Source organism: Chiloscyllium punctatum, chromosome 9, assembly GCF_047496795.1.
Source record: "Chiloscyllium punctatum isolate Juve2018m chromosome 9, sChiPun1.3, whole genome shotgun sequence".
Lineage (NCBI taxonomy): Eukaryota > Metazoa > Chordata > Chondrichthyes > Orectolobiformes > Hemiscylliidae > Chiloscyllium > Chiloscyllium punctatum.
In genome coordinates, this window is record NC_092747.1 from 25,278,252 (window position 1) to 25,289,687 (window position 11,436).

The 11,436-nt window shown below is 42.2% G+C and overlaps 1 protein-coding gene across 1 annotated transcript in view; it reads right to left on the bottom strand.

Moving 5' to 3' along the window:
- Nucleotides 1–6,585, bottom strand: part of LOC140481220 (proteasomal ATPase-associated factor 1-like) — a 45,067-nt gene extending 38,482 nt beyond the window's left edge. The window contains exons 1-2 of the mRNA XM_072577069.1: nt 6,509–6,585; nt 6,356–6,396 (exon numbers count right to left, since the gene is read on the bottom strand). Coding sequence (XP_072433170.1) covers nt 6,356–6,396; nt 6,509–6,558 — 91 coding nt within the window. The 5' untranslated portion in view covers nt 6,559–6,585. The remainder of the gene's footprint in view (nt 1–6,355; nt 6,397–6,508) is intronic.
- Nucleotides 6,586–11,436: the final 4,851 nt, after the last annotated feature.

The window sequence follows — 11,436 nt, forward strand, 5'->3', positions numbered from 1 at the left end:
GTGCAAGACCTCGCATTTGCTCACATTGAATTCCATCAGCCATTTCCTGGACCACTCTCCCAAACTGTCTAGATCCTTCTGCAGCCTCCTCACTTCCTCAGTACTACCTGCGTGTCCACCTAACTTTGTATCAATTGGCAAACTTCCCTAGAATGTCCCCAGTCCCTTCATCCAGATCATTAATATATAATGTGAACAGCTGCAGCCCCAACACTGAACCCTGCGGGACACCGCTTGTCACCGGCTGCCATTCTGAAAAAGAACCTTTTATCCCAACTCTCTGCCTTCTGTCAGACAGCCAATCCTCAAACCATACCAGTAGCTCACCTCGAACAATATCTAGGGTTTTGGAATGAATTGATCCAATCTTCACAGCCTCTCAGGGATAGTTCTAGGTTTCCATTACACATTGTAATATGGTGTTTCTTGACTACACTCCTGAATGCCTCAGCTCTAATTACAAAAAGTACCCTCTTGTTCTGCATTATACCACCAGAGGAAACGATTACTTTGTACCTACCATATTAAATCCTATCATATTAGAAAACACCTCAATTAGATCACCCATCAGCTTTCTAAACTCAGACTACAGGAATGCAAAAATGAATTGGGACAACTTCCCCTTATGTGTATTATGTTCTTTAAAACCTTGCTTTTTCCAGTCAGAATAGAATGCACATCAGGAGAAATCACGATCACATTGTCAAGCACTCTCGACAGATCAAAGATTGAACAAAGCTGGAGAAACATATTGTAAATTCAAACAAAAAGTATGGGGTTATCCAGAGCCAACTTTAAAAATTTCTACAAAAGAAACCAGTCTGATTCAAAATAAAGGTTATAGATGTTGCACCAGGTAAGGTCATACTTCATTAGACAATTATTCTAAACAAGAAACAGGTTCTAAATTTTTGGCTCACTATTCCTATATTTTCAGCCAATAGTCTCTCCTGCATTCCAAATTCAACCTAAGAGAAACTGTCAGTATGAATATTGCATGTTATACTTTAAATATACGAACCAGGTTGGCTCATTAATTTTTCACTAAGAAAGAATAATTTTACAAAGCAATCACCCTGGCCATTTTTGCATCAGAGTCAGATGGGAATTTAATGTCAATACTGAAGTATTGTATCAAATGTACTTCTAAACAGCAGATTTTATGTTCAAAGTTTGGGAGAAGATTTGTAGCTCGGGTGCTCGTTGTTGTGGTTCTGTTCGCCGAGCTAGGAATTTCTCTTGCAAACGTTTCGCCCCCTGTCTAGGTGACATCCTCAGTGCTTGGGAGCCTCCTGTGAAGCCCTTCACTGAGGATGTCACCTAGACAGGGGACGAAACGTTTGCAAGACAAATTCCCAGCTCGGCGAACAGAACCACAACGGCAGATTTTATGATTCTACATCCAAGTGCAGTTGACTTTTTTTTAAGATTCCCTACAGTGTGGAAACAGGCCCTTTGGACCAACAAGTCCACATCAACCCACAACTCAGCCTGACTAGTGCAACTATCACTACGGACAATTTAGTATGGCCAATTCACCTAACCTGCACATCTTTGGACTGTGGGAGGAAACCGGAGAACCTGGAGGAAACCCACGCAGACAGGGGGAGAATGTGCAGTTGCCCGAGGCAGGAATTGAACCCCGATCCCTAGGGCTGTGAGGCAGCAGTGCTAACCACTAAGCCACCATGCCTGAGATATAGTCACTGTGTAGGAGGTAATATGTGGCACTTTGTTTTTCAATATTTATATATATGGTCACCATAAAAATTGTTAGGCCCCAAATATTTATTATATATTTGTCACAATTTTTACTTGATTGTCTTCAAAAAGCAAAAATTCTGGGGAAGGAGATGAGATAGTCACTTTATTTTTAAATCTTCAGAACAAGTAACAAAATCTTTTTTAAAAAGTGGACATTTATGTCTTGAAAGAGAATTCAATAGCAGGATTTTAGAGATATGACAGATACTGTCCAGAATTGGTTAACGTGGTGGTCTTTTTATTCACAGCATTGTTCCTCAAAAGCAGTTAGGGAAAACCTGACTTTGGTGATGTTGAGAAACATTGACCATGGCACTGGAAGTTCTTCCTCAAACTGCTTTGGGAACTTTAGCATTCACATGAATCAGTAATTTCCTGAGAGCACCATGAGAATTTTAGCATTCACTTAAACACAACATTTTCTTTTGCCCTTCAACCACTTATACAGGACAAAAGATTTCACAATCACATATCAGGCTAAGTCACCATTTTCAAGCTGGAGAGCTTCAGTTTCAAGCCAGGCTCACATACACTTGGCTGTTCCTCAGATTTTCCACACTTGTGTGGTTGAAAATAAAGATCTTCCAGTTGCACGTTACTGGGAATGGCAGCAGGTGCTTTAGAACATTGCAGGATATTGGGACCGTACAAAGAACCGGTTTGTCAAACTTTTCTCACCAAATTAGAGCTTCAATACCTTGCATTTTGAGTCAGCAAACAATTCAACTCACCCTGTACAAAACTGTGCTAATACCCTCCCTTATGTCTGAGACACAGAATATCTATTCCAGCAATATAATGTAATTGGGTAGATTCTATACTAGATGCATTTAGACCATCACGACCAACAAACAGGAGGACAAAGTGCCGAACATTGAGCTGTATTCAGGATAAATGTCTGGAATTGAAACATTCCAACAGCCAAGTCCAGCTTAGGTGAAACAGGCATGTGGCATTTACAGTTGACAATAAATTAGCTGTGATGATCACAAATTTACAACTTTGGACACCATCGACAAGGGAGGCCGAAATGAAATGAAGGTTCAAGTACTTTTTAAAGGTAAACCTCAGAAGGTGTTGCACATCTGCAACAGAAGGGGAGAAAAGCTACCAGGGAGCAATCTCAAATAATGGTGTTGCTCCTTTGAAAAGCAAAATAATACAGGTATCTAAAGACAAAAGACAACTACTTGAGATCAGCCATGATCATGCTGAATGGCAGAGCAGGCTCAAGGAGCTGAACCACCTACTCCTGTTCCTTGTTGTAATGCGCCCCAAAGAAAAAAACATTCACACCTACAATGTGGAAAGCATTGCAGGTCTGCAATAAGCTTCAGAGCCATGTTTTAATGTGCAAAGAACTCTACACTTTCAAGAAATGGTCATCTTCTACACAGTAACAATCATCGCTTTTGTAGGTGTTTTGAAGAAGCTTTGTCAAGCTTTTGCAGGGTATCTTGAAGAAAATATTCATTGAAGACACTTGTTATGAGAGGATGTTTCGGGGAATGGATGGGATGCCAATCAAATCTCCTCGCAGCGTGCTTTAGGGAACATCGCTGGGACATCCGCACCAATCAAACACACCACCCTGTGGCCCAACATTTCAACTCCCCCTCCCACTCAGCCGAGGACATGGAGGTCCTGGGCCTCCTTCACTGCCACTCCCTCACCACCCGACACCTGGAGGAAGAACGCCTCATCTTCTGCCTCGGAACACTTCTACCCCAGGGCATCAATGTGGACTTCAACAGTTTTCTCATTTCCCCTTCCCCCACTTCACCCCAGTTCCAGCCTTTCAGCTCAGCACCGTCCCAATGAAGTTGCTTTGTACTATAGGTGTTGAGCCTTTTGAACACTGTTGGAGCTACGCTCATGCAAGTGAGTAAAAAAGTATTAAAAGCATACATATAGCATTTCTTTGGTATGGAAGTTTAGAAATGGAGGACTTAACCTTGACTTGAGCCTGTAACTGCAGATGGCATCTTATGAAAGCATTTCAAATTTGGCTCACAATAATATGTAACACAAAATTTTCTAACTTGGCTACTCATTTAAAATCTCAATTGTATGGAAAAAATGTTTACAGAAATAAGGCATGGTGAAATGAATTCTGTGCTCAGAGGCAGATCTGACTCACTTCATTCTGATTATGTTTATCAACACAGAAACATTACACCCCAGCAGAAAAGCTTATTTCCATAAAATGTGAGTAAATGGCTTATAATGCTAATTCGTAGCACTTGTTGAACTCAAATTGATTGACTAAGGTGTGACAGGGAGCAGAGGACAGGGTAGAACTCAATATTGGACCAACAGGCAGTTAAGAGGTCAGGGCCAAGAACTGGTGTTTGACAAAATAACTAGAAAAAGCTGTCTTGGGAGTTCCATGGATGTACAAGTCAAATACTGAGGTTGAACAAAAATTGATGAGTGAAATGGAGGCAGTCTTTCCCCCTCCAAAACAATTGGCTTGTCATGATTTAGCCTTTAGTCTATTTGTTTCACTATGTGTGCTTTTCTGGAAGAAAAGTGTTCCTTCAAAACAGGGTAGGCATTAACGTGAAATTTAGTGCTCCAGATCAGGGAGTAACGAAAGGCGCAATGGACCCCATTCGCAATTGCTGACTAGCCACTCCTGCTGTAAGGAGTGAATGTTTGGCTGAGTTTTGTGAAGATAGTTTCTTCCCATCCCAAGCAAATCTGAAAAGTTGGTTGAGTAAATAGAAAAAATACTTAAGGGGCTTCTAGCTCAAGGCAGCAGAAACAAATTAATTAGAGGTCAGGAGAATAGTTTTTGTGTACACGCACAATTGTGAAATTCAAAAATGTACCAGAATTTGAAGCAAAATTTAATAACAGGCTGGATAGTTAGACTGAGGGCAAGCAAGAACATATATATTTAAATAATTTGCTTTGTTTGGAGATAAAAATTTGAAAACTTGTGAGGAGACTGAACAGAGTAGATAGGGAAAAACTGTTCTCTCCCACAAAAGAATCAAGAACGAGAGATCATAGATAATTTGCAGAGAAGCAAGTGTGGAAAAATATATTCACTTAATAATGATCCTGAATCCACTGCCTTGAATTGTCATGGAAACAGGTGCAATTCAGGCTTTCAAGACATGAGCTGATTACTTAAACTAAAATAATATTCAGAGTTATGGCGTAAAAGCTGTAGACACCAATGAAGCATTGCAGGAATGGAGAGAGGTTGGATAAGCTCAGGTTGTTTTCTTCACACCAGAGAAGGCTTGGAAGGGGGGCTGAGGGAGGGAGAGGGAGAGAGAAAGAAAGGGGGAGAAAGAAAGAAAAAGAAAACATGGACAGTATGAAAGAAACCGGGTGTTTCCCTTGGTCAAAGGATCAATAATAAGGGGACATACTTTTTGGGAATGAAAGACAGGAGACGAAGAGGAGATTTAAGGAAAACTTTTTCACCCAGAGGGTGGCAGGGATCTGAAATGCACTATCTGGGAGGGTAGTGGAGGCAGAAAGCCACACAGCACTAAACAAATAGTGAAACAAATTATGAGACTTGAAAGGAGTCAGAAAAGACTTACAAGGATGTTGCCAGGGTTGAAGGACTTGAGCTATAGGATGAGGTTGATTAGGCTAGGGCTGTTTTCCCTGGAGCGTTGGAGGGGTGACCTTACAGAGGTTTATAAAATCATGAGGGGCATGGACAGGATAAGTAGACAAAGACTTTTCCCTGGGATTGGGGAGTCCAGAACTAGAGGGCATAGGTTTAGGGTGAGAGGGGAAAGATATAAGAGAGACCTAAGGGGCAACCTTTTCACACAGAGGGTGGTACGTGTATGGAATGAACTGTCAGAGGAAGTGGTGGAGGCTCGTACAATTGCAACATTTAAAAGGCATCTGGATGGGTATATGAATAGGAAGGGTTTGGAGGGATATGGGTCAGGTGCTGGCAGGTGGGACTAGATTGGGTTGGGATATCAGGTCGGTATGGACAGGTTGGACCAAAGGGTTTGTTTCTGTACTGTACATCTTAGTACTTGGGTGGGCAACTGACTGTCACAGAACATTCAAGGCTATGAGGGGCCTAGTGTGGTAAAGTGGTACTAGTGTAGGTAGGAGCATATTTTTGGCAGCACAGACTCAACCCTTGTACTGTTTGACAATACGACCAAACGGCCTCCTTCTGCACCGCAACAATTCTGTGATCCTGTAATCTCTGAATTCGTCAGAGGACTGCTCTGTGGAGGATAAGGACTCAAGAGAGCTGGGCCAAGTGCCTATGTTGTCTTCTCTGCATGTAATTCTACAAACAGCAATTTGTGAATTCATACCCTAGCACTGGCAGTGAAAGTCTTCAGGATGGGGCGGGGGGGGGGGGGGGGGTGGAGGTGTTTCACAGTTTGGGGAAAAACAGAAATACAGAGGTTTTTGTTTTTTTGTAATTTTCTAGCAAGCAAACCTTATTCTCAGAATGGGGACGGTGCAAAGTGGAGGGAATCAGACAGTAAACATAACTGGGCAGTCAGGCCAGCCTTTATTATTAGGATTTTGTTGCTGATGATGACTTTTTTTTAAAAAAACATATCAAACTCTGCCTCGGGATCCTTACCGGGTCTTTTACAGGAAACCCACGCTTCCCTCTCATTTTCCCTGTGGGATAAAACCGAGACGTCATTAATACGCTCACAGGAGTGACGAGGAGCCACACACAAAAAAAGAAAAGGTTGAGTTATAAATTTCTAGCCCCTTCAGGTAGAGTTACCGCAAGGCTCGAGGCCAGTCGCACTGGATGAAGATCCTGCCTCCTGCCATGGCGACGCCACACTGCCGCAAACCGAACGGCGGCGACCGCCGCCACTGTCGCGAAGAGCCCTCACCCGCCCTTCCGCCCACCTCCCGCTGCACAAACCACGCCCTGGGAGGCTCTCAGTCATTAGGTCGCTGAGTGCTCGGAGCAGCCTGGATTTACATGGTACCTTGATCACTTCCAAACCTTTTCCCTTCATCTCTTTCACAACGTGGTAAACGATTTCGTGATTTAAAAAAAAAAGATTTTTCAGTTCATTTAAACTGTTTTTGGGAAAAAAAAGGTCCACTTATAATTAATTCTTTTTCATATCCTGACAGAAGAATCCACTGTCATTGCTTGCTACCCTACAATTATTCCAACTCATCCAGATTACCTGTCCCATTTCTACACCCTCTGGCCTTTATTTTCCATTGTCCTTCCACTCCAGCAATGATTGCAATTGATAAACACAGTACTCAACCTCTTTCCAAAGATAAAAATCACAGAACACCAGATTATAGTCCAGCAGGTTCATTTGGAAGCACTAGTTTTAAGAGCACTGCTCCTTCATCAGGACAACTAGTGCTTCCAAATAAAACTGTGTGGACTATAACCTGGTGTGTGATTTTTAACTTTGTCCACCCCAGTCCAATGGTGGCACATCCAAGTCATTTCTTCCCAAACATCTCATTCTTTGCAGCAAGATTCAAAATACGTCTAATTAACTCTTCGACAACATATTTGGTGACTTTCTCCAACCTCCAGTTCGTTGTTGGCACCCATAGTTAAAATCATGACAAACAGACAAATGAAAGAAAGACATCCCCTTCGCTTTTCAGAAGGTTAATTGACTTCTTCAAGAAGAGACGAAATGTGTGGATAAGTGAAGTGCAGTGGATGTAGTTTATGTGGACTATAGTAAAGCTTTTGACAAGGTCAACCACTATGGAACAGTGGTTAAGAGGGCAAGACCCCAAGAATTCAGGTCGACTTGGCAAATTGGATGCAAAATTTGGTTAGTGGGAGGAAGCAGAGGGTGATGTCAAAGTGTAATAATACAGCAGCCCCTAAGTACTGTATTTATCTCCATTTAAATCAAATTCTTTAGCTCTGCAGTGAATTTGATCTTACAACATTTTACAGTCATAGAGTCATAGAGATGTACAGCATGGAAACAGACCCTTCGGCCCAACCTTTCCATGCCAACCTGATATCCCAAACCAAATCTAGTCCCACCTGCCAGCACTCGACCCATATCCATTCAAACCATTCCTAGTCATATACCCATCCAGATGCCTTTTAAATGTTGCAATTGTACCAGCCTCCACCACTTCCTCTGGCAGCTCATTCCATACACGTACCACCCTCTGTGTGAAAAGGTTGCCCCTTAGGTCTCTTTTATATCTTTCCCCTCTCACCCTAAACCTATGCCCTCAGTTCTGGACTCCTCCAGCCCAGGGAAAAAACTTTGTCTATTTATCCTATCCATGTCCCTCATTATTTTGTAAACCCCTATAAGGTCACCCTTCAGCTTCCGATGCTCCAGGGAAAACGGCCCCAGCCTGTTCAGCCTCTCCTTGTAGCTCAAATCCTCCAACCCTGGCAATATCCTTGTAAATCTTTTCTGAACCCTTTCAAGTTTCACAACATTTTTCCGATTGTAAGGAGACCAGAATTCCACGCAATATTCCAACAGTGGTCTAACCAATGTCCTGTACAGCCGCAACATGACCTCCCAACTCCTGTACTCAATACTCTGACCAATAAAGGAAAGCATACCAAACGCCTTCTTCACTATCCTATCTACCTGCGACTCAACTTTCAAGAAGCTATGAACCTGCACTCCAAGGTCTCTTTGTTCAGCAACACTCCCTAGGACCTTACCATTAAGTGTATAAGTCCTGCTAAGATTTGCTTTCCCAAAATGGAGCACCTCACATTTATTTGAATTAAACTCCATCTGCCACTTCTCAGGTCATTGGCCCATCTATTCCAGATCCTGTTGTAATCTGAGGTAACCCTCTTCGCTGTTCACTACACCTCCAATTTTGGTGTCATCTGCAAACTTATTAACTGTTCTTCTTATGCTCGCATCCAAATCATTTATGTAAATGACAAAAAGCAGAGGACCCAGCACCAATCCTTGTGGCACTCCACTGATCACAGGCCTCCGGGTTGAAAAACAACCCTCCACTACCACTCTCTGTCTTCTACCTTTCAGCCAGTTTTGTATCCAAATGGCTAGTTCTCCCTGTATTCCATGAGATCTAACCTTGCTAGCCAGTCTCCCATGGGGAACCTTGTCGAAACCCTTACTGATGTCCATATAGATCACATCTACCGCTCTGCCCTCATCAATCCTTTTTGTTACTTCTTCAAAAAACTCAATCAAATTTGTGAGACACGATTTCCCATGCACAAAGCCATGTTGACTATCCCTAACCAGTCCTTGCCTTTCCAAATACATACACATCCTGTCCCTCAGGATTCCCTCCAACAATTTGCCCACCACCGTTGTCAGGCTCACTGGTCTATAGTTCCCTGGCTTATCCTTACCACCCTTCTTAAACAGTGGCACCATGTTAGCCAACCTCCAGTCTTCTAGCACCTCACCTATGACTATCGATGATACAAATATCTCAACAAGAGTCCCAGCAATCACTTCTCTTGCTTTCCACAGAGTTCTAGGGTACACCTCATTGGGTCCTGGGGATTTATCCACTTTTATGCATTTCAAGACATCTCGCACTTCCTCCTCTGTAATATGGACATTTTTCAAAATGTCACCATCTATTTCCCTACATTGCATATCTTCCACTTCCTTTTTCATAGTAAACACTAATGCAAGATACTTGTTTAGTATATTCCCCACCTCCTGCATCTCCACACAAAGTTCACCTTGCTGATCTTTGAGGGACCGTATTCTCTCCCTAGTCATCCTTTTGTCCTTAATGTATTTGTAAAAACCCTTTGGATTCTCCTTAATTATATTTGCCAAAGCTGTCTCATATCCCCTTTTTGCCCTCCTGATGTCCCTCTTAAATATACTCCTACTGCCTTTATACTCTTCTAAGGATTCACTCAATCTATCCTGTCTATACCTGACATATGCTTCCTACTTTTTCTGAACCAAACCCTCAATTTCTTTAGTCATCCAGCATTCCCTATACCTACCAGCCTTTCCTTTCACCCTGACAGGAATATACTTTCTCTGGATTTTCGTTATCTCATTTCTGAAGGCTTCTCACTTTCCAGCCGTCCCTTTATCTGCGAACATCTGCCTCCAATCAGCTTTAGACAGTCCTTGCCAAATACTGTCAAAATTAGCCTTTCTCCAATTTAGAACTTCAACTTTCAGATCTGGTCTATCCTTTCCCATCACTATCTTAAAACTAATAAAATTATGGTCACTGGCCCCAAAGTGCTCCCCAACAGACAGCTCAGTCACCTGCCCTGTCTCATTTCACAAGTTTTGCACCTTCTCTAGTAGGTACATCCACATACTGAATCAGAAAATTTTCTTGTACACACTTAACAAATTCCTCTCCATCTAAACCCTTAACACCATGGCAGTCCCAGTCTATGTTTGGAAAATTAAAATCCCCTGCCATAACCACCCTATTATTCTCACAGATAACTGACATCTCCTTACAAATTTGTTTCTCAATTTCCCCCTGACTATTTGGGGGTCTATAATACAATCCCAATAAGGTTATCATCCCTTTCTTATTTCTCAGTTCCACCCAAATAACTTCCCTGGATGTATTTCTGGGAATATCCTCCCTCAGCACAGCTGTAATGCTATCCCTTATCAAAAACGCCACTCCCCCATCTCTTTTGCCTCTGTTTCTATCCTTCCTGCAGCATTTGTATCCTGGAACATTAAGCTGCCAGTCCTGTCCATCCCTGAACCATGTTTATGTAATTGCTATGATATCCCAGTCCCATGTTCCTAACCGTGTCCTGAGTTAATCTGCCTTCCCTGTTAGGCCCCTTGCATTGAAATAAATGCAGTTTAACTTATTGGTCCTACCTTGTTCTCTGCTTTGTCCCTGCCTGCCCTGACTGTTTGATTTGCTTCTGTTCTCAACTGTACCAGTCTCAGATTGATCTCTTTCCTCACTATCTCCCTTCATTGCATTAGAGCCAGTCTTAATAACAGAAACTTGGCTGTTTGTGCTATATTCCCCTGAGAATCCATCACCCACTACATTTTCCAAAACAGCATATTTGTTTGAAATGGGGATAGCCAAAGATGAGTCCTGCTCAAACTGTCTACCTCTCTTACCTTTCCTGGAGTTAACCCATCTATGCTACTGTATCTGTGACTTTTTCCCCTTCCTGTAACTGCCATCCATCACATCCCCTTGAGCTTTTAAATTCCTCATTGCCTCTAACTTCTCTCCAACCAATCCATTCGATCTGATAGGATTCGCAATGGCATTTATTGCAGATATAATCGTCAGTAACCTGTAACTCTCCCTAAACTCCCACATCCAACAAGAAGAGCATATCACTCTACTAAGGGCCATTTTTGCTCTTTCACAACCAACAGACCCAGAAAATAGCACCGTCTTATTCCTCTACAAAACACTGCTCCAGGTTAAATTAATACTTATGGCTTTTATTTTAAGTTTAATCCAGAGAAATATCTCAATAAAACATATAATCAAGAAAGAACCCACTCTGCTCACTACTGCAGACTTACTGTAAGGCCACACTTAAAATATTCACTTAATCACTTATCTGTTTCTGTGCTGTGACCTCTTCCAAACATGTGACCTCTCCAAGATTAGATGTGAATTTCACTGTTTGTTAATTTCTCCAGACGCACTCCGATGTCCAGCAATGCATGAATTCAAACAGTAAAGGCAGTAACTGTGTAGGTTCACTGCTGTGTC